The 26,607-nt window shown below is 37.4% G+C and overlaps 1 protein-coding gene across 1 annotated transcript in view; it reads right to left on the minus strand.

Moving 5' to 3' along the window:
- Nucleotides 1-317: 317 nt before the first annotated feature.
- Nucleotides 318-26,607, minus strand: part of LOC123233307 (zinc finger protein 420-like) — a 44,556-nt gene continuing 18,266 nt past the window's right edge. The window contains exon 7 of the mRNA XM_044659452.1: nt 318-1,576. Within this exon, the coding sequence (XP_044515387.1) occupies nt 318-1,576 (1,259 nt within the window). The remainder of the gene's footprint in view (nt 1,577-26,607) is intronic.

Here is a 26,607-nt window from a genome sequence, read left to right on the forward strand (position 1 = left end):
CATTTATAAGTTTCCTCCTCATTATGACATCTCAACAGTCTATATTTTTCTATAAAAGGACTTCCTACAATAATGACCTTCGTAAGTTTTGTCTAGTATTTCTCTGTTGTCTATGTAAATGTTTACTCCTGTGGAAAGCTTGCTGTATGAATTTTGATGTTTCTTCTCTCCAGGATGAAATTTCTGATATTTTGTAAATCATGAACTCTAGGTATAGGTCTTTCCACAATCAATATATATCTATTGCTTCTCTCCAGTATGAATTCTTGATGTAGAATTGTGAACTCTTGTGGAAAGCTTTCCTACTTTCACGACATTCATGAAGCTCCTGTATGAAGTCTCTGATGTATAATAAGATGTTCTTTGATGCAGAAGGCTTTTCCACAACAGTTACATTTATAAGGTTTCTCTCCTGTATGAATTCTCTGGTGTCGATTTAAATGTGAACTTTGGCGGAAGGTTTTTCCACAATGTTTACATTCATAAGGCTTCTCTCCAGTATGAATCCTCTGATGTAAAGTTAACTCTGAATTCCTGTTGTAAGTCTTCCCACAATCCTTACATTTATAAGGCTTTTCTCCAGTATGAATTCTCTGATGTAGAGTTAATTCTGAACTCTGGTGAAAGGCTTTCTCACAGTCTTTACATTTGTAAGGCTTCTCTCCTGTATGAATTCTTTGATGAAGAGTTAACTGTGAACTCTGGTGGAAAGCCTTCTCACAATAATTACATTTATAAGGCTTCTCTCCAGTATGAATTCTCTGATGTCGGGTTAATTGTGAACTCCGATGGAAGGCCTTTTGACAGTAGTTACATTCATAAGGTTTCTCTCCAGTATGAATTCTCTGATGAGGAATTAACTCTGAACGTTGATGAAAGCCCTTCCCACAATCTTTACATTTGTACGGCTTTTCTCCAGTGTGAATTCTCTGATGTCGAGTTAAATGTGAACTCTGGCGGAAGGCCTTCCCACAATAATTACATTCATAAGGTTTTTCTCCAGTATGAATTCTCTGATGTCGAGTTAACTGTGAACTCCGATGGAAGGCCTTCCCACAATAGTTACATTCATAAAGTTTCTCGTCAATATAAATTCTCTGATGTAGCATAACATCTGAATTTGGGTTATAGGCCTTCATATAATTATTACATGTGTAAGACTTCTCTCTAGCATGAATTCTCTGATGTAGATTTAATTCTGTTCTATGGCGGAATCCCTTCCCACACTCATTACACTTGTAAGGCTTCTCTCCTGTATGAATTCTCTGATGGACAGTTAACTGTGATCTCCTGCAGAAGGCCTTTCCACAATAGTTACATTCATAAGGCTTTTCTCCAGTATGAATTCTCTGATGTGCAGTTAACTGTGATCTCCAACGGAAGGCCTTCCCACAGTAGTTACATTCATAAGGCTTCTCTCCATTATGAATTCTTGGGTGGTTGGTAAGGTATTGGCTATAGGAGAATTCTACTGGACATACATGATATTCATAAGGTTTCTCTCCAGTGTGCAGTCTTTCGTTTTGGATAAATTGTGAGTACCAGCAGAAGGCCTTTCCACATTCATCAGTCCTCTCTCCAGTAGATAGGCTCTGATGTTGGGTAAGGAAGAAGCTGGAATGGAAGGCTTTCCCACTATCATTATCTTCATACACCTTTTTTCTACTATGAATTGTCTGAGATTCAACGAGGTGTGTACTCCAGATGGCCTCTATGTATTCATGACTTTTGTGAAGATTTTCTCCAATAGGAATTCTGTGGTGAGAAATAATTGAAGAATTGTGGTTGTAGGTTTACTTACATTCATAAAGTTTCTATCCAATAGGTATTGTAAACTATTGAAAAGATAATAATTATAAGTTGAATGAATTTTAAATATTTGCTATGTTTTATTATTTCCTTAAGCTTGAATAATATACAAAGTACTATTAGTGCATATTCTATTTATGGGGATATTTTCACATATAGACACCAGCTAAGATAAATGGTTTGAATTTAGCCAGAAAATTCCACCATGTGTGAGAAGTTTTCCTTTGAGTGATTTTTTTTTTTTTTTACTTACCTACATTGTATCTCCTCATGGTTCTGCTGTAGTTCCTCCAATCCTACGTAATATTCCCAGGCTTTCTCCAGTTTAGAAATATGTGAATCATTCTTTCTCAATCTTTCATGAATACACTCCTTGGTTTCAGGCCTAGTTTCCCAATCTGAAAGAAATGAAAAATGTAAATATCCTCTGCGATTTAGCAGAAAATAAAATAAAATAAGAGAATAAATCTTGTCTTCCTACTTCTTCACCACGAAAAATTATCTACATTTTTGACATAGGCTCTGTTTAATTTTTAATATTTTTGCATTAATATTCATCAGGGATATTTCTCTTTATTTCTCTATTTTATTCCTTCCTTCTTGGCATAATGATTTTATTTGTTTGGAAACAGAAATTTAGCATGATGCCTTTCTTTCTCTAGTACTGGAAACATTTACTTACAAGAGCTATATACATTGGTATTTGAACACTCACTGCTAAGACGATCAGGACCAGAGTGCTTTTTATGTTGTTTTTGTTTTGCCTTTGGAAGTTCAATTATTGTTTATTCAGTTTTCCTTTGGTCTCTTTTACATATTTTTTGGCCATAAATTCTTTTGATTTGCATTTAATATCTTCTTAGAATTTTGGAGAAATATTTGATTCTGTTCACAATACTCTGCAAGTCTTCTGAGAACAGTTTTTTCATATCCTTTAACCATTCAAACTTTGAGGGTATTATATATTTACATAGGTGCTCTACATAGATAGCATGCTATTATCAGAGCTATAAAGTGCAGTTGTTTTTCCTGCGTAAGAGTATCCCATTTTATACTAATTGCTGTGATTGTTAGGGCAAATATTTTTCATAGTTGAAAGGATTTGCTATATTATTTTGGTTTGCCTTGCTCTATTATTTATTTAATTTTTCATCTCTAGCCATCACTGTGAAAGATACCTAGACTAGGTCCTTTTAATTTTTTTTTAAACCCTTACCTTTTTTTAAGAAACAATACTGAGTGGTAAGGGCTAGGCAATTGGGGTTAAATGATTTGCCCAAGGTCACACAGCTAGAAAGTATCTGAGGCCAAACTTGACCCCAAGGCCTTCTGTCTTTAGGTCTGGCTCTCTATCCACTAAGACACCTTGCTGCCCCTCTCTAATCTTTTCCATTGAATTACTTCTGTAATTTTTAATAAATACTAAATGTTTTGCTGGCTATTGCTTTATAGCATAAGAGATGATAGTTAAGATATCTTCTTATCTCTTTCTTTTTCATTCCTACTTTTAAAAAAATTCCCCTGTACGTTTTGAAACTTTTGTTCCCTTGAAAAAACTATACTATTTGTCTAGCTTTATAAGGAATTCTGAGACAGTTGGGAAGCCCAATTGATAGAGTGCTGGGCCTAGAGTCAGAAAGATTCATGTTACTGAATTAAAATCTGACCTCAGACACTTACTAATTTTGTAAGCCTGGGTTTTTGCCTCTATTCCTAATCTGTAAAATGAATTAGAGAAGGAAATGACAAACTACACTACTATCTTTGTCAAGAAAATCCCAAATGGAATCACAGAGTCAGATATGACTGAAAAACAACTGAACAACAATAAAAATAAAGCAACCTTTTGGTAGTTTGATTAGCAAGATTTTAAATCTATGAACTAATTTAAGTAAGGTCTTTTTATTATATTGCCCCAAACAAGTTATGAGCACTGACTATATTTCAATTATTTAAGTATTCATCATATCTTTAGAGTATGGATTCTGAGTCTGCCTTAGGAGCCTAACATATATTTTATACATTTTGTAGTTGTTATGAATGAGATATACCTTTCTATTAATGACTCGGGTTTTATTATTGCTACAAAGAAGCTGTATTGGTTTTCTAGGTTTATTTTGTAACTTGGTCTTTCCCTGAAAGTTTTAATTGTCTCAAATAAGTCCTAGTTGATTGTCTGGTATTTTCTATGTAAAGCCTTTCATTAGTGAAGAGAAATAATTTCGTCTCCCCTTCCATTACTATTATGCTTTAAATTCCTTGCTCTTGTTTTTTTTTCTGTCACTAATATTTATAGAACTAAATCAAGTAAGAGTAGGAAAGAGGCACCCCAGCTTTGCACAAAGATGTATTTGGGAACCTCCTAGAGTTTCTCCATTGCATTATGATGCCAGTTGCGGTTTTATACATATACTTCTTATATTATTATTATTATTATTATTATTATTATTTTGCATTTCAATAATTTTATTGAAAAATCACTATCTTAGTACCAGAACATAATGGTACTTTGTTAGGTTACAACAGCCCAATCAGTTTGCTTAAATCGCTTTCATTGGGCCTTGAATCAAAGGCCTGTTTATTTCCCCTACATTTTTTGCACATTTTACATTTCATTCACAAGTTAATTTTTTCTCCTTTTTTTTTTGAATTTTATTCTTTTTATTTTTTTTTTTTATTATTTCTTTTGCCAATTGATTTCATGTACCCCCGTGACTCACTCAGCCGTGCATCCTTGGCTGACCTTTTCAGGGGAGTTATGTGTCAGTTAAATATTTTCCTCAGGGGGGTGTGTGTTAAGTTTTTATAATCATAATGTCTGAACTGTAATCTATATTGCAAGTCAATTTTTACTCCTTTCGAAGTAAACTCAGGGGGGTAATGTTAATTCTCAGAAGGAAATGTATGTTTTATAATCTATAATGTAAAGTTTAAATTCTTTGAAAGTAATTTCAGGATAAGGATTTTGCCATCTCCCCAGAATCCAGACGACGAACCTGTTTGGTGGAGGCACCAAAAGATGCCTGAAGAGCCTTCACTGGATCATGAAGATCCAATTTGAACTTTGGGGCATAGTTGATCTGAACTATGGGGTTGGATGCATTTATTTTGAATGGACAGTTTATGCCAGAAAGGGGGACTGCCCCCTTAATGGTTTTTTGTCAATGTACCGAACATTGGTTTTGTTCTTTCTCCCTTTTATCTCTAAATTATTGTAAACTCTAATTTGATTATATTTTCCTGATCCATTGGGGAGATTTATCTCCCAAAGGATCACAGGGGGGTAATGTGTTAGTTAAAATCACCTGGGGTTCTATTTGGAAGGATTGAACCTCAATATAGTGTCTGACAAACTTCTGTGGACCTGTGGGGGTCCTTAAAACTACATTTCCCGTGGTCCAACGGGTTTCATGGGTTTCCTGTTTTGGATGACGTATTAAAGGTGAGGGACTATTTTAAGTAGGGGGTAGTGACTTGGAACTTCCTCTTTAGTTACCTGAGCTCGAGGAGAGAGGAAGGTAAATGGCTAAGGTGAGGTTGGAATAGGTTTTTCTTACAGGCGCGTGGTCAGTTTATCTCTATCAGCATGGCTTTTATTAAAATACTATTCTCCCTTTTGATCAGCAGCCCTCATCATTTTTAATCATAACAGCTGTTTTTTTAAATATGTTTTCACTTCAGGTTATAATTCTTTGTGAAAAGGGAAAAGATAATTAGAAAAAGTAGGTAATAAAAAAATATCAAATAAATTTTGAAATATACATACTTAAATTGTTTTTAAGTGTATGAAGCAAGAAATAAAGCATAAGAGACAACTTTTAACATGATAAAATAAGTATACATTTTTAATCAGGATGGACCATTTATTATACTAGACAAACATCAGGAGTTTTCTGAATATGTTTACAGATATAGAAATGATGACTTTCTTTCTCCTTATCCCTCAAGACCAGAAGAGCTAAAGCAATATTAGCGAAAGATGTCAGGAAAATGAATTCCATTCTGTGGTTATTACAATAGACAAAAACAATGTTTTTAAAGTTAAGAAGCCCTGGGTTCAAAATTGAGAAAACCTGACTCTGACACTACTTATGTAAGCTTGGGAAAGTCACATAACTGCTCTCAGTCTCAGTTTCTTTACCTAAAACAAGAATATTATACAAGATAACATCTGAGGACTCTTCCAGTTTAAATAAGTATGAACCTATGATCATATGCTATTGGTAAAGTAGCAAATACAGATAATAAATTCTATGACTGTAGCCACAAAGAACTGCTGGAAATAGATTCTTATTTATGAAAAAAAATTAGTAAAACTAAAAAACTTTCAAAGACATATAATCATGATGAAAACCATTGCCAGTTTTATTGTACTGGCATAAACTGGGGACAAATTCTCTAGCCAAAAAGAAAATAAAAGTGCATATTTTTAAATTATTATACCTCATGTGTAACATTATGTGATGGCTTAAATAACAAAAAATACATTAAAAACATGGTTCTTGATATAGTAAAAAAGAACACGAAGGTAAATAAAATAAAAAGACTATCAAAACTGAAACAACTCAATTTGTTCACTATTATATTTAGGTTTCAAACATCTGATATAGAAAATATAGATTCCTAAATAACTTATGATTCATCTGTTTCCAAAATAAAACCCTTTTTATGAAAAAACTCAATTAAATTTGATCCAAAGATAGATTATATATGAGTGGTGTGGAAAATTATAAAAAAATATAAAGTATAAACTAAAATGATTAGAGGGTAAGTGCTAATAACTGGAAGGAATCATAAAAGGTACCACAAAAGTGCTGGTATTTGAATCATAATTTGCAGAAGCCAAAGATTCTAAGAAGAGAAGGACCTCATTATAAACATGGAAGATCACATATGAAAAGACATAGAAGGAGGAAAAGAGAATAGTGGTACAGTGGAAAAGGAAATGGATTTGGAGTCAAAGGACTTTGGCTCAGATCTCAACTGTGGCTTTGTATGTATCTGACTTTGGACAACTATTAAACTCTGTGTATCTCAGTTAAACTCTCTGGAAAATTAGCAGGATGGACTAGAGGGCCTCTGAGATTCCTTTTAGCTCTAAATCTATAATCCTATTATAATGAATATAAGACTGAAAAGGTAAATGGGAACAAGATTGTAGGAAGCTCTGATTGCTAGTTTCTCTTCTATCCTAGAGGTAACATAAAAAAAACATCCTAAAAACTAAAGCTGTGGAGCAAACAGACTCAAAAATAATAAAAAAAAAAAATTTAAGGGAAAGGACCTACTTACACACAAATATTTATAGCAGCTCTTTTTGTGGTGGCAAAAAGTTGGAAATTGAGGTGATGTTCATCAACAGGAATGGCTGAACAAACTGTGGTACATGTTGGTGATGGAATACTATTGTGCTATAAGAAATGATTAAAAGGATGATTTCAGAAAAAGCTAGAAAGATCTAAATGAACTGATGCAGAGTGAAATAACCAGAACTCAGAGAACATCATACACAGTAACAGCAATATTGTACGATGATCAACTTTAAAAATTTGGATACAGGGGGCAGCTGGGTAGATCAGTGGAATGAGAGTCAGGCCTAGAGACGGGAGGTCCTAGGTTCAAATCTGGCCTCAGCCACTTCTCAGCTGTGTGACCCTGGGCAAGTCACTTGACCCCCATTGCCTACCCTTACCACTCTTCTGCCTTGGAGCCAATACACAGTATTGACTCCAAGACGGAAGGTAAGGGTTTTAAAAAAAAAAAATTTGGATACTCTCAGAAATTCAATGATCTAGGACAATTCTGAAAGAGCTGTTGAAGTCAGATGGATGCAGACCAAAGCATCATCTTTCATATCAGTGTATTTGTGGTTTTATTTTGGGGCTTTAGTTTTGTATGAGTGTGCTCTTATAACAATGATCAATATAGAAATGTGTTTGCTTGATAATAAAAATAAAATTTTTAAAAAGGCAGAAAGGCCCTCTCAAAGAGATCATCTGTTGTTGTTTATCCTTTATTTTCAAAGAGGACCAGACATCATGGGGCGATAGCTTTACTTGCTTGTGAATTGGAGTTAAATGAGGCAGAGTAACACAGTCATCAGCCTCACTTTCTTCCAGAGTCATGGCAGTCCATTGGCAAGAAAAAAGTCAGGCAGTCTGGCAATGGCCCAGCATTCGATGGATGATCTTGGTGCCTTTCATTTCTGACCAAGCTCTAACTGACTCACAGCACCTGCTTCAGCCACCTCCATGGCTGCTAGAACAAACTATTCCCATTTGCTCATTCTGCCAAGAGGAAGCTTCACATGTGAGGTAAATATCCCCTAACTCACCAACAGTTTTTGAGGCCTGTTACTCTCAATATGGTTTAATCCATCTGCCAAGATGATTTTACTGGGGTGTATTCCCTGAGCATGCTACAGCTTCTTGGAACCACAGGTAAATTAGGTGAAAAGTGGACACCAAAGGTGGATGAGCAGACTTGAAATGGGTTCACCAAGCCTTCATACCAGAGGTGCTATGTCTTGCCTGAACACCCCATATATCCCTCAAAAAGTTCATAGTCTAATGGGGCATCGATGCAACATGTAAACAACTGTGTACAAACAAGCTAGAAATAGAATAAATTGGAAATAATCTCAGAGGAAAAGTTTAAAGATTAAAGGCAGGCTAAAGTTTTTTCTCTAGAGGAGACTTGAAGGAAGGGAAGCCAGATGGTGAGAAGTGTTATTTTGGGGTATTGACCCTTATTAATTATTTATATTGGTGTTACTAATAGTTGTCACTGATGTGGACTGAAGAAAATTCCGGCTCAGGCCAGTTATATAAGATCCTATTTATTATAACATTTTAAAATTGGTATAAAAGAGCAAGCAAAAGGAAGGATAGATATTGATAAGAAAATATACCCTATATTAATAATTTCTAAATAAATCCTGAACCCAACTTTCCAATGAAGGAACGCTTCATAATCACCAAGAGTGATCCTATCTTAATCTACTCTCTGTAACTAAATTCCCCAAATAACTATCTTTCTATCCTACAACTAAAATATTAACTTAATAAACAAAGATGAATAAGTTAGATTTCTTTCCTGCTGCACAGATGAAAAAGCAGCTTGTTATCTTCTTCACAGACTTCTCCACTCAAGCAGCTCACTCTTTTTCTGCCACCTATTGGCACAAGCACAGGCACTACACCCAACACTCTCCTCTATTGGCTAAGATGTTTTTTGTTTTTTTTTTCCTTTTTTAACCCTTGTACTTCGGTGTATTGTCTCATAGGTGGAAGATTGGTAAGGGTGGGCAATGGGGGTCAAGTGACTTGCCCAGGGTCACACAGCTGGGAAGTGGTTGAGGCCGGGTTTGAACCTAGGACCTCCTGTCTCTAGGCCTGACTCTCACTCCACTGAGCTACCCAGCTGCCCCCTAGGATGTTTTTTAATAGATAAATTCACCAGAAATTTTCCCAACTCACAGAGCAGACTCTTCGAATGACCTTCCTTATTCAGAATCATTCAAAGAGTCAGTTCGTTGGTCTAACTATCCTTCCCAAGACTCCTTGGGATCATTCTCTTCCCATCATACCTCTGAGATTTCATTCTGACTTAAAGAAATCCAACTTATTCAACTCTCTTTTATACATCTATCAATAAATGTTGTTAATTAACCCTATTTCTTAATTAACCAACAAATATTCTACTACAGAAGGTAGTTCCAAGCATGGAGGACAGTCAATGGAAAATGATCAGTGTCAGGAGATGGAACATCACATGTGAGGAACAGCATGTAGGCCAGTGTAGCTGGATCATGGGACAGGTGGAGAAGAACAAAGTCCAAGATTAGAAAGGTAAAAATAGGCTGAGCTGCAAAGGACTTTAAAATCCAAAACAAAAGACTTTATATTTGATCCTAGGGATAACAGAGTCACTGGACTTTAATTACTTTGGTGGTGATAAGGTTAGACCTAGACTTGAGGAAAATCAATGTGACAACTCAATGGAAAATGGAATAGAGGGGTTTTGAAGAGAGAGGTAGGGGATAGACCAGTAGACTACTGAAATAATCTAGGCATGAAGTGATGACAGCATTGCAAGGATAGAAGGGGACACATACAAGAATAATATCAATTTGTCGGTAGCATAGAGAACACATTAGATAGCACAAGATCATGTAAAGATACAAATTAGAAGACAAGAAGTGAGTAAGGAATAAAATAAGGCAGGGGACGGGTGAGTACAGAAAAAAGGAGAGAGAAAAAAGAATCTGTTAAAGTAAGGTTAATAACACTTGAAAACTGATTAGATAGAAGAGTTAAGGGAGAAAGGAGAGTAAAAGATGACTCCAAGGTTGCAAAGTTAGATGACTGGAAAGATAGGATTACATCCATAGAATTGGGGAACTTGGAGGAGCAAATTAATTTTGGGAGAATTATAATGAGTTATTTCATTTTAGACATGCTGAGTTTGAGATGTTTCAAATTTAATATTACTAAATATTGAGGAAGGAAAGCACTACTCAATAAAAACTCATTGAAAAACTGAGTAGAAACATGGAGACAAGTAATAATAAAAACATCTCATTATATGCTATAATGAGGTCCATGTATATTAATAACTAAATTTTTTCAAACATTTAAAAATTAGGGGAAATCTTTCTCTCTCAAAACAGTCAGAAATTTTATTTGTTATACCAAAAACATGGCCACAAAGGACTTATGCTTCCAACTGCTGGGGAATAGCTAAACATTGCAAATACTTAAAAATGGATTATTATTGTTATTATATCATTATAATAGTTCTTCCTTAAGACAAAAAGGTGAAGACTAACACTCAGTAAAGTAGATCAAAGAAAGCAATTTGAGAACATATACCCTAAAGAAAGTTATATAAAAAACATGACATAATTATATTGTTTATCTTCTCCACTCCTCCAGAAGCTTTTCTACCCTGGAGGCCTTTTTTTAACTGAATCATTAGTCTCTAGCCAAGACTGCATTTATAAGATATCCAGGTTACTGCTCTTTCCATTGCTGACTCTACTCCTCACTGCCCACAATCTACCCACATAACCTACCTCTCTCTGCCTCAAGCTTTTCAGTTCTTCTTTCTGTATTTTCTTCCCATTAGAATATAAACTCTTCTGTGTGACCCTGGGCAAGTCACTTGACCCCCATTGCCTACCCTTACCACTCTTCTGCCTTGGAGCCAATACACAGTATTGACTCTAAGACGGAAGGTGAGGGTTAAAAAAAAAAAAAGAATATAAACTCTTTAAAAGTTCTGATTGTTTTTTAAATCAAATTTGTATACGCAGAACTTTAAAAAGTGCCTAATACACAGTAAATACTTAATAAGTGTTTTACATACTCATCAAATTAGTATTGTTGTTTTTGTTCAATTGTGTCTGACTCTTTGTGACCCTTTAGGCTATTACACATCAATAATGTCTTGGAAAAGATACTAGAATGTTTTGCTATTTCTTTCTCGAGTGGTTTAAAGCAAATGGGGTTAAGTACTCATGCAGTTAGTAAGTATCTGAGGCTAAATTTTGTAATAATGAAAGTAAAATATTAAATGTAATATTAATTAAAAAAAATTGGTTGCCATTTCTAAAATTAACTCTCAAATTAGGAGTCTATTAGTAGCTCTTAACAATTAAGTTTTAATAAAAATTTAGACAAAGCAAAAAGGGGGAAATATAGGAAGGAGACAGAAAATATAACCTAGTTAAATACCCAAGCTGAATCACAAAGCCCTCAAGCCTACAGTAGGCACCAGTGCGCTCTTACTCAAGACTATCTTTCACTGCTGTGCCAACCCAGAGAGAGAGAGACCTCCCCTCACTCACCACACCTTTTTTACTTCTGACCCCCTCCATTATACAAAGTACATGTTTAAAATGGGATTCGGGGTAGGATAAACTTAAGGAGTGGTTTCTTTCTACACAATATATATTCAGGATTTCCTGACTCCAGGTCCAGCACTCACTGAGCCATCTTGCTGCTCCCAAGTTAGTATTCACATTTTTTAGGAAGAATGATCAAGGTTTTTTTTTAGGACATGGCCAATGAGGGAATTTGTTTGGCTTGATTATGCATATTTGTTACAAGAATTCTCACCCTTTGAAAAAGAGGAAGTGGGAAAAGAAAACTTTTTTTTTGTTCATTGAAAAAAATTAAATAAAATTTTTTTAAAAAGAATGATTAAGGGAAGTTAAGGCAAGAGAATAGTCATTGAGGATTAAGTAACCTTAAGGAAAAATGTAAGAGAAAGATCTTTGGCTGAAGGAAAAACTTTCCCAACAGATACCAGGAAAATAATTTTTTGAAAGCTCTTGCTGTCAGATAGGCTTTGCTCTGCTCCAGATATGCAGAGGACTTTAAGGAGAACTCTAATGCTGATACTTGCCCAGAAAGACAATCTAAGATGTGGCTCATAATGACTCCCATATGCCTGATTTTCAGTGACTCACCTGGACTGACATCTTTTGGCACTTCTCTGTCCTCTGTCCAAGGTGCTTCTCCTTCTTCCAATTGGGAGATAACAGCTGGTTTCCAAACTGTTAGTCCTGCTCATTGAAAATGGAAAAATGTTGAGTACAAAGGCTCCTATCCTTTCTCTATTCACTATCTGGGATAAAGAGGCATTTATGGTTTTTTTTAAATGTGTGTATGTGTATGTGTGTATGTGTGTGTGTGTGTGCATATATGTTATGTTCAAAGCAGGTCCAGAGGACCTCTGAAGAATAATCTGCATTGTTTTCCTTAGACAGATGGGGGTCAGACACAAGATTTGCCATCACAAATAATATTACATTTGTAAGAGGTTAAAACGTTCGTGCCCTTAGACAGTTCCACTGGAACTTTAGAGAATCCTTGAGGGGAGGAGAATCTTTTGAGGAGAATCTAAAGGGCAGAAACATTAGGCAAAAACAAGTGTCCGATATTCAACTATACGAAATAAAGTCTTTTTAACCTGGGCCTAAAGAAGGAAAGCAATGATGGCCACAAGAGGATTAGCAAACGGGTCTCTGCATGTCAAACAATAACTTTCAAATGTTTATCATATTGAAAATGCTATTTGACTAAGTGAAGAAAGATTCCACCATGGAAACAATCAGACACAAGGAATAGCTCTCCTTACCTAGAAAGACAAGGTTGCTATAGTTCTCCAGCATCACATCTTTGTATAACTTCTTCTGGAAAGGGTCTAGGTTTCCCCACTCCTCCTGGGTAAATTCCACAGCCACATCCTTAAATGTCACCAATTCCTTTTGGATCTTTGGGGAATCGTAAATTTGGTAGGAATATTAAAGAGAGGCTCTCGATGTTCTTCAAATCAAATATATACTGAGTACCAACTATGCACCTCTCATTATGTGCAAACAACTATAGCAATTCACATATATATTGCATGCATTTGGTTTGTGAAGTACTTTTCTACAAAATTCCTTTGAGACTATGAAAAAATTTATTGTCATTCTACAGATTAGAAAACTAAATCTAAGAAAGACTAAGTCACATACCCACATTCACACTTATCTATAATCTCCTTAAGTGAATATGTGTGAATTGAATAATTCTCTCAAATGTGTGTGCTTCATTTGGATCCATGTGCAGTACCATTCATTCCACCGTACTGATTCCAAAAGAATTCAACTTTAAGAAATTTTGTAGCTTAAGACCTGAATTTCATGGATAAACATTCTTACAAGGTGAACTTTTAATAACGCACAGACTTCAGGGCCTGGAAATGGGTCAAAATCTACCCTGAACTAACACAGACTATCAGGTTCAGCTTTTGGAGGTTAGAAGAGGATGTGATGGTCTCACAACTGGGTCCACTTCAGATCCAGCGATGTTCACAGCTTTCCAGGATCCTCAGCAATTAATCCACAAGAGGTAAAGACAGGGGATGAACCAGCCTGGTATGTCCACCACCCAAGTCTGGTCTTGTTGCTCAACCTAAATTTCCAGGAGGAGATGTTTTTTCTGGGAGACAAATCCCCTTTTCTGGGTTCTTCACTGGGACAGATAAACCAGCCTCTAACTGCCTCAGCCACAATAGAGTTAGTCACTCCAGGAAAAAACTCCCTTCTCACTATACCATGGTTGGAACCCTCCAGCCTTGCCTGATTAAGTATAACTGTTATCTTACCCTAAATGTCTAAATCTTCATTTATAAATTTGCCTATTACACACTTTGGGACACATTAACCACAGAAATGGAGGTCATATAAGTCTTAACTTTTTTCTCTGCCCCTTCCATATTAAAAGTCAATAAGGTTAATACTACCTCAACTAAAAAAAAAGGAGACAAGATTAATATGAAGAAAAATATTCAGAAAACACCAGATTCTATGTTATCTTCTTTTTCTGAATACAGAGTACTAAAGTCTAAACTGAAGCAATGAATATTTCTAACTGCTCTTGGGAAGTTTATTACTCTCAGTCAGTTTCTTTATCTGTCAAATGGGGAAATAATGCTTGAACTACTTACACATTTCTGGGGGGCAAGTACTTTGTAATCACAGAAGACTGATTTCAATATTTCCTATTTTTATTATTTGCTTTGTATCTTTTATAGCACTTAACTGAAGAATTACCAATCAGAGCAGGAAAAAAGCCCTGGGTGTAGAGGACCTATAAAGGAATGCTGGTTCTTCTACTTACTACCAGTGTGACCTCAGATAAGGACCATGGCATTGTGGATCAAGTGCTGAACTGGATTCTTACTAGCCCTTTCCTCCTGAAAAACGAGGTAGGATTTGTAGTGCCCCCTATATAGGATTGTTGTAAGGCCCAGGAAGGCTGCCAGAAAAGATTCTATACAGCCAAAAATACTACATAAATAATAATTATTACTAATTCTCTATGTAGGGCTTTTCCCTCATCTCAAAAAACAGGGAATTGGACTACATGATTGCTGAGGTCCTTTCTGGCTTTAAATTCTACATTCTGATGAGCCTAGGATCATTCCATAATAGATATAGAAACAGCGAAGGACGTTGGACACCATTTAGTGCAAGACCCCAATTTCAGACGAAGAAAAGCTAAGGACCAAGGAGTTGTATTTAATGACTGACTCAATCAAGAAAGATTCCCTTTCTTAGGTTCCAGGTCAGGAAGAAGAAACAGACATCTCTTTTCCTCGAGAGCCCAGGTGAAGTTCCCAGAAAGAACCAATTGAACTCACTTGGAAGCCTGGCGCTGTCAGGAATACAGGGGCCATCCCGCCCTCCTGAAGAAGGACCAAGGCTCCGAAGGCAAAACTGGGAAAGAAAAGCGACCCCAGACAAGCATTAGTCTACTACCGTGTCCTTTGCAGACCACGGACAGAGTCAGCCCTCTCGCCCACACTCCCCCCGCAGAGGGAGCTCACCAACAGCGCAAGCTCAGGAAAGGGTCCCACTAGGCATCTGCCAAGAGAATCGCCAGATCCCACACGCACGCAGACCCCTGAGGCAGGGCCTGGCAGCCAGCTCCGCTCAACACACCTCCCCGATCCCTGCGGGCAGTTCAGCTAGCCAGGTGCGGCGGGAGCAGCAAGAAGCCGCAGGAGGAGTAGGGACGGACGGAGGGTCAGAAGCCGTAGGAGCCCCAGCTCCCGGGTCCGGGACAGGGAGGGTGGAGGGGACACAAAGCAAGTCCATGAGGCCAGGCTGTCAGGGTGACAGGAGAGAAGAACCGGAAGAATCGTCAGAGCGCACTTCCTCCCGCCCCTTCCGGCCATTCTCCCTCACCTGCCTGGGCAGCCCTGATACAGCCTTTTGGTTCCTGTTAACGTTTCCGTGGCAACCACTCTCGAGAGTCCCGCCCTACCCAGACAAAAGCGGAGTCTTAGGGTCAGGATATCCGGAAGTGCAGTAGTAGGCGGTTTGTGTGAATGTGTAGAACAGTAGAAGACTCCTGTGTGGAGGCTGCGGAGACTTTTCTCTTCCATTCTCCTCCGAGGTTCTGGTTTTGAAGACTCCTTTAGGAGTGAGGCCCTGCCCCACACGCTGAGCACACCGTGACTACTGCGAAAACCCTTTCTCCATCCATGGCGCTTCCCGAAATTGGCCGGATTGAGACTTTCATCGGGATTCATCGACTTGTAGCTTCCTTCTCTGTTCAGTTGTGGCGCTTCCTCCCACCTGGGGCCTTTCTGGTTCCCAGCCCAACCCCCACCCCCGATCGGACTGTTTGCTTGGTTTGCTTTCCCTGTCTGTGCCTGTTGCTTCAACTCTTAGGATGGAAGCAACTTGCAGGCAAGGGCCATAGACGATCTTTTTGTTTTAGTAGTCCATCACCAAAACAGGTTTTGGCGGGTACGGGATCGACTCGTGCTGCATCTACTTACATCTGGGTCCTTCTGCTTTTTTCCATTTACATAGTGTCCTGACTTGTAATTTTGGGAGAGTAGGGCATAAAATTAGTATAAAATAAAATTTGGCCATCAGGTGGCACTAACCTCAGGCCTCTAAACCAATCTAAACCATCAGAGGGTAGTAGGGATTTTCCTTCTCCCTGGTATGTGTACTTGGCGTCCAGTGAATTGTGCCTTCTCTCTCCTGTACCTGTAGCTGCCCCTTAGCTCAGGTTCTAAAGAAGTAGGACTTGGAACATGCTTGATAATTACCAAAATTGGAAATCCCATTCATTTTTGCTGTGTCCCTACTTCAGCCTAGGCTGGATGTCCCTCACTAGCACATTGAGCCTCTATTGCCATTCTCAGTCTAAAGGGGAAGGAGAGCACCCCGTGTTCTGAGGTCCAGACCATCTATTCTCCCAACTGTCCCATCCAGAATGGGGTCCTTTGGAAATGGGACTAGAAATGTAAGTGCTTCTTATGTGCCTGTGCCTGGTCCTAAAATCCAAGACCTGAGTTCGTGAACTTCCTCAGCGACAGGCAGGAAGAGCAGGAGGGCTGGTTCCGTCCATGACATGAAAGAGACAGGGTTTTAGGCTAATGCACCATAACTGTGAATCAAAGTACAACTAAGTCTCAGTACACATTCCAATCTGTACAGCTCAGATGGACTATGATAGAATGTTGCATACATTATTCAATGTGGTAACTATCAGATCTTTTTGCTTAATTAGATGTGAAGGTAAAAGATCTCAATAAAAATCTCCCATCCTATCCCCCCAAGTACATAGTCTGGGCATATGAGGAGATCAAAACATAACTCATGCACAGCCTATTGACTCCATACCCTTGTGATATCAAAAGGATGTGAGAAAAATTTCCAGTACATTGGATGAAACCTCACTGTAACAAACTTATTGGAAGTTACATTCAGGAATTACAACAGATGGGCAGATATGGGTAGGTTTTAATATATGTGATTGGAGGGAATACCTAATGTTTGATGAGATTACAGGACAATTTGAATATTTGAGTAGAGGATGAATTAGAAATTAACATTTGGAAGGAATCCAGTTAGGAAGGAGTTATAGTGATTCAGGGAAGAAGAGTTCTGAGACCCTGAACAAAAATGGCATTGGTTATATTAAATGGAGAAAAGGGGGTAGATAGAAAAGATGTAGAGTTAAGACTGGCAAAACAGAAACTAAATAGAAGTGGGGGTTGAGGGAGAGAGAACAAATGGGATCCCAATGAAAGTTACAAAGCTGTGTGACCAAAAAGTAAGTGGTGCCCTAAACAGAAATAATGGGTTTTTTTAAAGGGTTGATTTGGAGGTAGGGCAGAAGATAAGCTTTGTTTAGAACATACTGATTAAGAGATTCTAATGAGACATTCAAGAACAATTGTAGAATGGGCATTTGGGGTTGTAAGATGAGCTCAAGTCAAGATAATAAAGGTTATATAAATTTGGGAATCATTTACATAGAGACATTCATTGAACCCAGAGTTAATTGAGGAAATCAATAAAAATGCAGAAAAGGGTGACAAGAGCTTTAGAGGAACACAATTGATATGTGGATTATTAATGCTGATCTCAAAAAGTAGACTAAAGAATGATCAGATACTAGGAGAGAAAGAGAAGAGAACAATGTCAGAAAAGGGGAGCTGTCCTTAGTTTAAAGTTGAAGAAGAGGGGCAGGGAGGTAGTTCAGTGGATAGAGAACCAGGCCTGAAGATGAGAGGACCTGGGTTCAAATTCGACCTCAGATAACTTCCTAGCTGTGTGACCCTGGGAAAGTCACTTAACCTCATTTGGGGTTTTCTTGGCAGTTCTTGGAATGGTTTGCCATTTCCTTCTCCAGCTTATTTTATAAATGAGGAAACTGAGGCAAACAGGGATAAGTGATTTGCCTATGGTCACACTCTGGGGCCATATTTGAACTCAATTCTTCTTGACTCCAAGCCCAGTACTCTATTACTTAGCTGCCCCTGCATACACTTATAAATTAATACGATGGCAGAAAGAATGTGGGAATATACATCGAAAGGTGACATGAAAAAAACAGGTTTTTTATTATATTTTATTAAAGTTAACATATCCAATAGTTCTGCAATTATTATAAGAAAATATATTTATTTACAATATAGTGGATAGAGTTCTGGATTTTGAATCAGGAAAACCTGAGTTTTATTCATGCTTTAAAAATATTACTGGTGATATGACCCTGGTTAAGTCATTTAACTTGAATTTTCTTATTTCTTATTTGGGACTAATAATAGTACCTACTACATGGGATTGTTGTAAAGATCAAATGAGGTAATATGTGTAGAGTGACTTAGAAATCTAGTGTTATATAAATGTTAGCTACTATTACTCCATAGAATATATTATAAAGTAGATGTGATGCAAATATCACATAAATGTAATATGATGATGCATATGTAATATATACACAATATGACATGATGGTACATGTGTAATATATACATATGTGTTCATGTAGTTGTATACATATATAAATTATACATTTCAAATTTAACCAAATAGTAACAAAAATGCATTTGTTCCTTTATTCCCTTCTCAATTGTCTCCTACATGTTTTCCCAGATTTTTTTGGCTCTTATTTTAAAATATATCTCTGATCTCATTGATTTTTGAGTTCCCTCCATGGATGCAGATTACAACCTACCTAAGCTTGCCCATCCTATGGAATTCTAGTTTGTGTCCTTCCACAAAATTAATATATTTCCTCATGCTCTTCTGACCTTGCAAGCATATCAGTGGAATGCTGTGGCCATTTACTTGTCATCCCTCTCTCTTACCATGCAACCAGTCCATCTTCTTTTTCTTTCATAATGAAGGGTTTCAGGTATAATGAATCATGAAGGTATTAAAGATGTATTCAAAAACTGACTCTAATGAGCAAAGTGCTCACGGACCAGATTTGTGAATGTTTCTAATATTTCACATGATTGATTGCCAAGTTCTTAAATTTGGATGGGGTTAAATTTGGTTGATCTTAAAAGCCTCTGATGTTATCTCCTGTGTGTAAGCTCACAGACAAGTTTTAGGATCCTTTGGAATACCAAAGATTTACACCTGCATTCCTAAGATAAGACTAGTCCCAGCTTTCTAGAAAGGAGAAAAGTCCTGGCCCAGGTACCTGGCGACCTGTTGTGTTATCAGCCATCCTTTTGGATTTGTCATCAACCTGTTAAAAAACTTTTGATGTATCAAATGGGTGATGGACACTGGGCCACCTCCCTCCCTCCCCCCGGTTGTGTTGACAGGCCCCTTTGTGCAACTATCCTTAATAAACAGATCAGCTCCTTCATTTGGGGTCAGACACTCTTTCCCTCAGCTGACAAGCTGAACATGAAGTTGATGACTCCTGTGTCTCTGTGTCTATTTTCTCTCTTTATGTCCTTCCTACCTTAATCTTTAACCCTTCCATCCATATTCCCCCAGTTCCTGGTTTTCCTTTCAGGTGCTCAAACCCATGCAAGATTATCTTGTAGCTGCAGGTTGGCCACACACAAGATCATAAGATTCTTTGATTATCTCCATTACTTCTGTTCTTTAGGGTTCCTCATTGATATATGTTATATTCTTCTCTGATCCACCATTTGTCTTTCCATTGTTCTCTATGTGATGCTAATCTTAAGTTCTTCAAAAGTAGTGGAATTCTAGGTCTCACTGCTTTAGAGTAACATCACTAACATATTTGGGAAAAGAGGAGCCTTTGCTGTTTTGGGAATCTTGAAGTCAATAAAAAAGCTTTGCAGTTTCCTAAAACAAATCAGTCTGATCTCCTATTTTCAACTTTTGAGTCTAGTTCCTTATTCATTTGTACTATCTAACCAGAAACACACACAGTTGGATTAGCTTTATAGGATATTCATTCAAATGCATGTTGAAATTTGGTTGAGATTTTTTTTTTTCCATTTGAAATTTGTGTTGACAGGCCAAATTCTTTTGATTGTTTTGTAGGTGTTTTCCATGAGCCTCTGCAATGTCTTGTGGCTTGCTATTTTCAATTCAATATCATCCCCAAAACAGAGCATATGAATTCCATTGGGAATCCTCTCTATAATATGGAGTTTATTATCACATAGGGTCATTGAACAGGATTAACATTGTTGTGAATTCTTCCAAGGAATCTCTTAACTTATCATGATACATTAGTGAGAGAGACTTTGTTGTAAAGGAGCCTGTAAACTTGAAGGGTTTTGTTCTGTTGAGTCAAATGTTTTTTTTTTTTTGGAATTGACAAACAATAAATACAGTGGAATTTTTAAAATTAAAATTTATTTTAAAACAAATATTAGCCTTCTCTCCTGCTCACTTCCCCCCCTCTCCTTCAATAAGAAGGCAAAACAACAACAACACAATTACAAATACATATTATATTCAAGCAAAACAAAATTTATCATTGGCAAGGTCTAAAAAAATTTTTTGATCTGTGCTTTGAGTCTATTACCTCTCTGTTAGAGAATGGACTACATATTTAATCATGAGACCTCAGGAACTGTGACCAGTCATTGTGTTGATCAGTTACCAAGTTTTATGTGACAAAGTCTATCCCCTACTTGCAATTATTATGTGACCTAAAGGCAGGCAGAATAAACACCTTTAGAATTGTCTTCCCTCCACCTTCTTCTGAGACTTTAATTTTTGCCAGGAAGGGAGCAAAAAATTGGAACCAGAGGCTGGTCTCTCTGCTTTCCTCAAAGAGAGATACTTGACTAGTATTATACTTGTTTTTCCTTTAAATGTTGTTAGTCTAGGAAATGTGGTTTTCAGGTTCAATCTAACTTCTGATTACTGTTTCATTATTGGGGGAAGGAGGACCCCATGCTTTATATCCAAGGCTTGACTCCTTTCCCACAAAATACCAGTTCCACAATGAATACACATAGCAGGTAGCCAAGAAACCCATTTATCCAAGTAAAAACAAAATAGAATTCAGAGAAAGTATAAAGAGAATATTTTCCAGTCAATCTAGGGTGAAGGGACTCTCCTTTTTGGAGTAAGATAATTCAGCTCAACCAAGAAAGAGAGTACTAGATCTTTCTCAAAGGGAAGTTCCTGAAAGTCTATATAGTGTAGCAATCTGGGGATGTTAGCTTCTCCCATATTGTCGCCTTCTGGAGTCTTTTCCTTCAGCAACCTTAAGTGGAGTTGGCTTCATCCATCTTTCTTTCCTCAAAGATGGAGGCCAGAAGCATAAATGACTTGAAGACCCAAGAGAACTGATGCTTTCTTCCACTCTTGCTAACGCCACCCTTCACATAGGTCTGGGCATTGATCTCCACCAATGAGAAAATCCCCTATACCAATGGGCATTAGGACTTGGTTTACCTTCCTCTTTGCAGTCCTTTGCAAAAATCATTTAGGGCAAGTCTAAAACTTGTAAGAATATGACAAAAAAAAAGTTTAAAACAACAAGCATTTCCCTAGCATCCCAGATAACAAACCTTGGTACCAATGAAATTAAAATAAAACAAATGCATATTAAGTGCAATAGACATGGCATTATACTTAGCATTATCTAGGAGGATATCATAGTAACTGTATTGTTAACTACATAGAGAACATAATACATGTACATTTTGAAGTACATGCATATCCACTGTTGTTATTCAGTTGTTTCATTTATGTCTCTCTCTTCGTGACCCCATTTGGAGTTTTCTTGGCAAAGATACTGGAGAGGTGTGCCATTTCTTTCTCCAGCTCATTTTACAGATGAGAAACTGAGGCAAACATCGGCCCAGGGTCACACAGCTAGTGTCTGGGACCATATTTAACTCATGACAATGAGCCCTCCTGATTCTCAGCCCAGTGTTCTACTATTCATATTGTAATAAGTAGATAAACTGTGGCTGATAACAGGGGGCTGGTGGTACAAGTGAGTCATTTGGGCCAGGGAGTCTGTAACTACTGTAGCTGGTGATCTGAGACTGTCAGGGATGTGTAGCCTGAGCCGTGATGCCCAGTCGGTCTCCCTGCTATCTGTAGGCTCCTTTAAGGTGGAGAGTGAGGAGCCCCTCCCTGCTGGAGAGAAAGCAGAACTCAACAGGAAGTGAAGCTCACACACTTCCTGAATAAAACGGATGCCTGGCCAATACTTCCTTTAGAGTCAAGTGGCTGCTATTCCATAGAAGATAACAATCAATCAAAAATGCTTTTAATGCTTATAAAACTTATAAAGCAACTTAAAAAGAAAAGAAAGCTAGTTGTAACAATAATGTTACCAATAGGCTTATATATAAAATATTATTTTGCAATAAGCAATAGCATGCATGCAAAAAATTAACATTTCTCTAGTATGAACATAAAAATTTTAAAACTTACTCAAACATGCAGAAGTTTATATGTGCAGTAGTAAACATATGCAATTACATGTGAAACACATTTATCATGGGCAATGTAATATTGTCACCTAGTTATATACGTAATTATATCTTTAGGTTTACAAGTAAAACCACGACTTAGCCTAATGACTGGTCCTAATAAGTCTGCTTCTTCTATTACTGACTAATCTTTCAGCTCCTATGCCTGAGCTAGTAATTGGTATGTGCTGATCATCAGAATTATTAAAGATTTAACATTTATTACATACCTGGGTTGGCAGTCATGTCAGGTGAGCTACCAATATTTTTGAGCTCTGAGATGCATCTCTGTCCTAGTTATCTCTAGTAGTTTTGGATGGGAAAGGATTTACTTCTGGGTTCAGTTCTCCTGTCCTATAATAAAATACATAGTTCCCTTCACTGGATGCAACACTTTCAATGCCCCTATCTTGGTCAGAGAGTCTTCACACAGACTTTTGTAATAGCCCTGTGGAAAGGCTTTTTCTCAGCCTTTTCCTAGATGAGTGTGTCCATTCAGTTCTCTCCACTTACTCATTAGAAAGTCTGACAACTCTTCTGTGGGTAATAGGTGATTACGGGAATAGTCCTGACAGGATTCATTTCATTCTTTGGGCTTATTTTGAAAAAAGGAAAATTTCCAAGTCTCAATAATTTTGTATGAATTAACTTTCCAATAGTCAGCTAACATGTACATTCCTGACCAGATTAAAGCAGTCTTTTCCTTGTCTTCTTCAGGCATAGGAATATGGCAAGATCCACTACATGTCTAAGACTGAAAATCACTGGTTGCCTAGAAGACAATCCAGGGCATTTTGGATCATAGAATAATATCCTGTCCAATTTAGTCATTTTGGGCAAAGTTCATTTATCAACAGGTATCCATATCTTTCTATTTTTCACCACTATAACTTATGCTAATTGGGGCTACTGGATTCTGTAATGATGCCATTAACTAACATTTCTTTGAGATGGTTTCTGAAATCTTCCATCATACAGAGGAATCTTCTAGATCTTTCTCTGAGTGGTCTGGAATCAGATATACTCTATGATTTAAATCTTGAACATATCCTGCATCCCACTCATGTAATGAAAAGACACTTGTCTTCTTGCTGAGTTCTAGCCTTAATCTATCTTTCTACTCTTATGGTACTGGAGAGTCCTTATATCAAATACCTCAAGATAGCACTTAGTGGGTGAGTGACTGAGGTTCCCATGGTGCTCATTGCAACTTCTTGCCTTTATCCTCTTTTAAACTTCTCCACAGACTGCATGGATGGTTAAAGTTTACAAGTATTGGGTTCCAGCTTGTCACTTGCAGTCTTCTGCTAGAATTTTGAAAAGATTAGAATTAGTTCCAATTAGTGCTGACTTTCTACTGAGTGTCTGGTATCTGCTTTCCTATCAAAACCAATAATTTAGGAGGAAAATTTCAGGTTCACCTGAATGTATCCCAGGTATAGTCTTTATTGCACAGATCACTATAATCAGGCCTTGTCATATGCTTTAAAGATATTTCATCCAAATATCTGTCATTAAAAAGACTGGAAAATGATAGTAACAAGATCCTTTGTCCAGGTAGATAGGGAAGGGAAAAGATTTTTATGGGATGGGAGGTGGGAGAGAACAACATCATATAGGGGATAAAAAAGGCAGGGGAGGAAAAATAACCCAAAAAAGATGAAAATTTATGCAAAATTAAAGTATCAGCATAAATTTACTGTACTAATAGTCTACTCCTTTATTACATATTCTATTGCACTGAGACACTGCAAACTCTATCATATTGAAGTTCATATTCTCAGTTTTTACTTTCACCTCCCTCTGCACAAAGTTCTACAAGTCCAGAATAGAACCATGAGGGATTAAGGATGAGGTCAATATGACTGTCCTTAAGGTACAGGGTTACCTTCCTGGCCCCTTTTTAGTTTCCTGACCCTGGAATTGGGGTTAAGTTAATCTGTTCAGGGTCACATAGCTAGGAAGTGTATGAAGTCATATTTGAACTCCAGGCCTCATATTCTATCCACTGAGCCACCTAGCTACTCTTCATTGGATTACAGAGATACCTCAATTTTCGTTGATAATCTGTCAAAACAATTGAAGAAATCCGAAACCGAGGAAAACAGAGGCAATTATTTCCATTTGAATCAATGTAAATCCAATTAATTCGTTCTGGACACTCCAAAATACATACCAAAAATACATTTCATAGAGAATAAATATAGTATTTAATACTAAAAAACAATAAGAAATGAATATAAAAATGAATATAATAACTAATGTAAAAAAATAAATGAGCACCCGAGCAGAACCCGGACTACAGGATGCACTACATGGCTGCCTACCTTTTGGCTGTCCTTGGTAGCAGTGACTCTCCCAACTCCAAGGACCTAAAGAAGATCCTAGACAGCATCAGCATTGAGGCAGATGAGGAGCGGCTCAAAGTCATCAGCAAGTTCAGCGGCAAAAATATCAAAGATGTGATTGTGAGCAGGAAGCCAGCCTCCATAACGATTGTTGGGGGTGGGAGGAGGGACCTGTTGACATCAGAAGTGTGATGATGACATGGACTTTGGGCTCTTTGATTGAGCACCTACCGAGATCCTTGAACGAAATAATGTTTTATTTAAGAAAAAAAAAATTGCCTTTCCGAAGACTCTTTTTGCCATATGGAAGATGGCAAGGAAGGGAAAGAGAGGTATTGTTTGGAAAGGGAATCCCCCTCCTTAAGGACCTTAGGTATCAAGGCACTCTCTGGGATCACTTCCCTTCTTGGTCTTTTGGCACTAGAATCAGCTTCAGAGTCAGTAGACCCATGTCGCACAAGAAAGCTGTCCAAAAAAGTCTGTTTCTGCTGCCTCTTTAAGATCTGCCTACCCACATTCAGAGGAAGAACTACAGGAGTGGAAACAGAAGAAAAACAACTGCTTGAACACATGGGTTGAGGTGGACATGATTGGGGATGTAGACTCGAAACTACCACACCAATGTAAGTATCAATAATATGGAAATAGGTCTTGATCAATGACACATGATAAAACCAGTGGAAATGTGCGTTGGCCATGGGTGCGGGGGGTGTGGGGGGGTGAAAGGGAAAGTAGGAGCATGAATCATGTAACCATGTTAAAAACAAATATTAATAAGTGTTTTCTATTTGACAAAAACTGCTGGGAAATTTGGAAAACAATATGGGAGAGATTAGGTCTAGATCAACATCTCACACCCTACACCAAGATAAATTCAGAATGGGTGAACGACTTGAATATAAAGAGGGAAACTATAAACATGTTAAGTGAACACAGAATAGTTTACTTGTCAGATCTCTGGGAAAGGAAAGACTTTAAAACCAAGCAAGAGTTAGAGAAAATTACAAAATGTAAATTAAATGGTTTTGATTATATTAAACTAAAAAGTTTTTGTACAAACAAAAACAATGTAGTCAAAATCAGAAGGGAAACAACAAATTGGGAAAAAATCTTTATAACGAAAAACTCTGACAGGGGTCTAATCACTCAAATATACAAGGAGTTAAAGCAATTGTATAAAAAATCAAGCCATTCCCCAATTGATAAATGGGCAAGAGACATGAATAGGCAATTTTCAGGTAAAGAAATCAAAAGTATCAATAAGCACATGAGAAAGTGTTCCAAATCTCTAATAATCAGAGAAATGCAAATCAAAATAACTCTGAGGTATCACCTCACACCTAGCAGATTGGCTAAAATGAAAGAAGGGGAGAGTAATGAATGCTGGAGGGGATGTGGCAAAATTGGGACATTAATGCATTGCTGGTGGAGCTGTGAACTGATCCAGCCATTCTGGCTGGCAATTTGGAATCATGCTCAAAGGGCTATAAAAGAATGCCTGCCCTTTGACCCAGCCATACCATTGCTGGGTTTGTACCCCAAAGAGATCATAGATAAACAGACTTGTACGAAAATATTCATAGCTGCGCTTTTTGTGGTGGCAACAAATTGGAAAAGGAGGGTATGTCCTTCAATTGGGGAATGGCTGAACAAACTGTGGTATATGCGGGTGATGGAATACTATTGTGCTAAAAGGAATAATAAA

This window comes from Gracilinanus agilis, chromosome 2 (genome assembly GCF_016433145.1).
Source record: "Gracilinanus agilis isolate LMUSP501 chromosome 2, AgileGrace, whole genome shotgun sequence".
Taxonomy (NCBI): Eukaryota; Metazoa; Chordata; class Mammalia; order Didelphimorphia; family Didelphidae; genus Gracilinanus; species Gracilinanus agilis.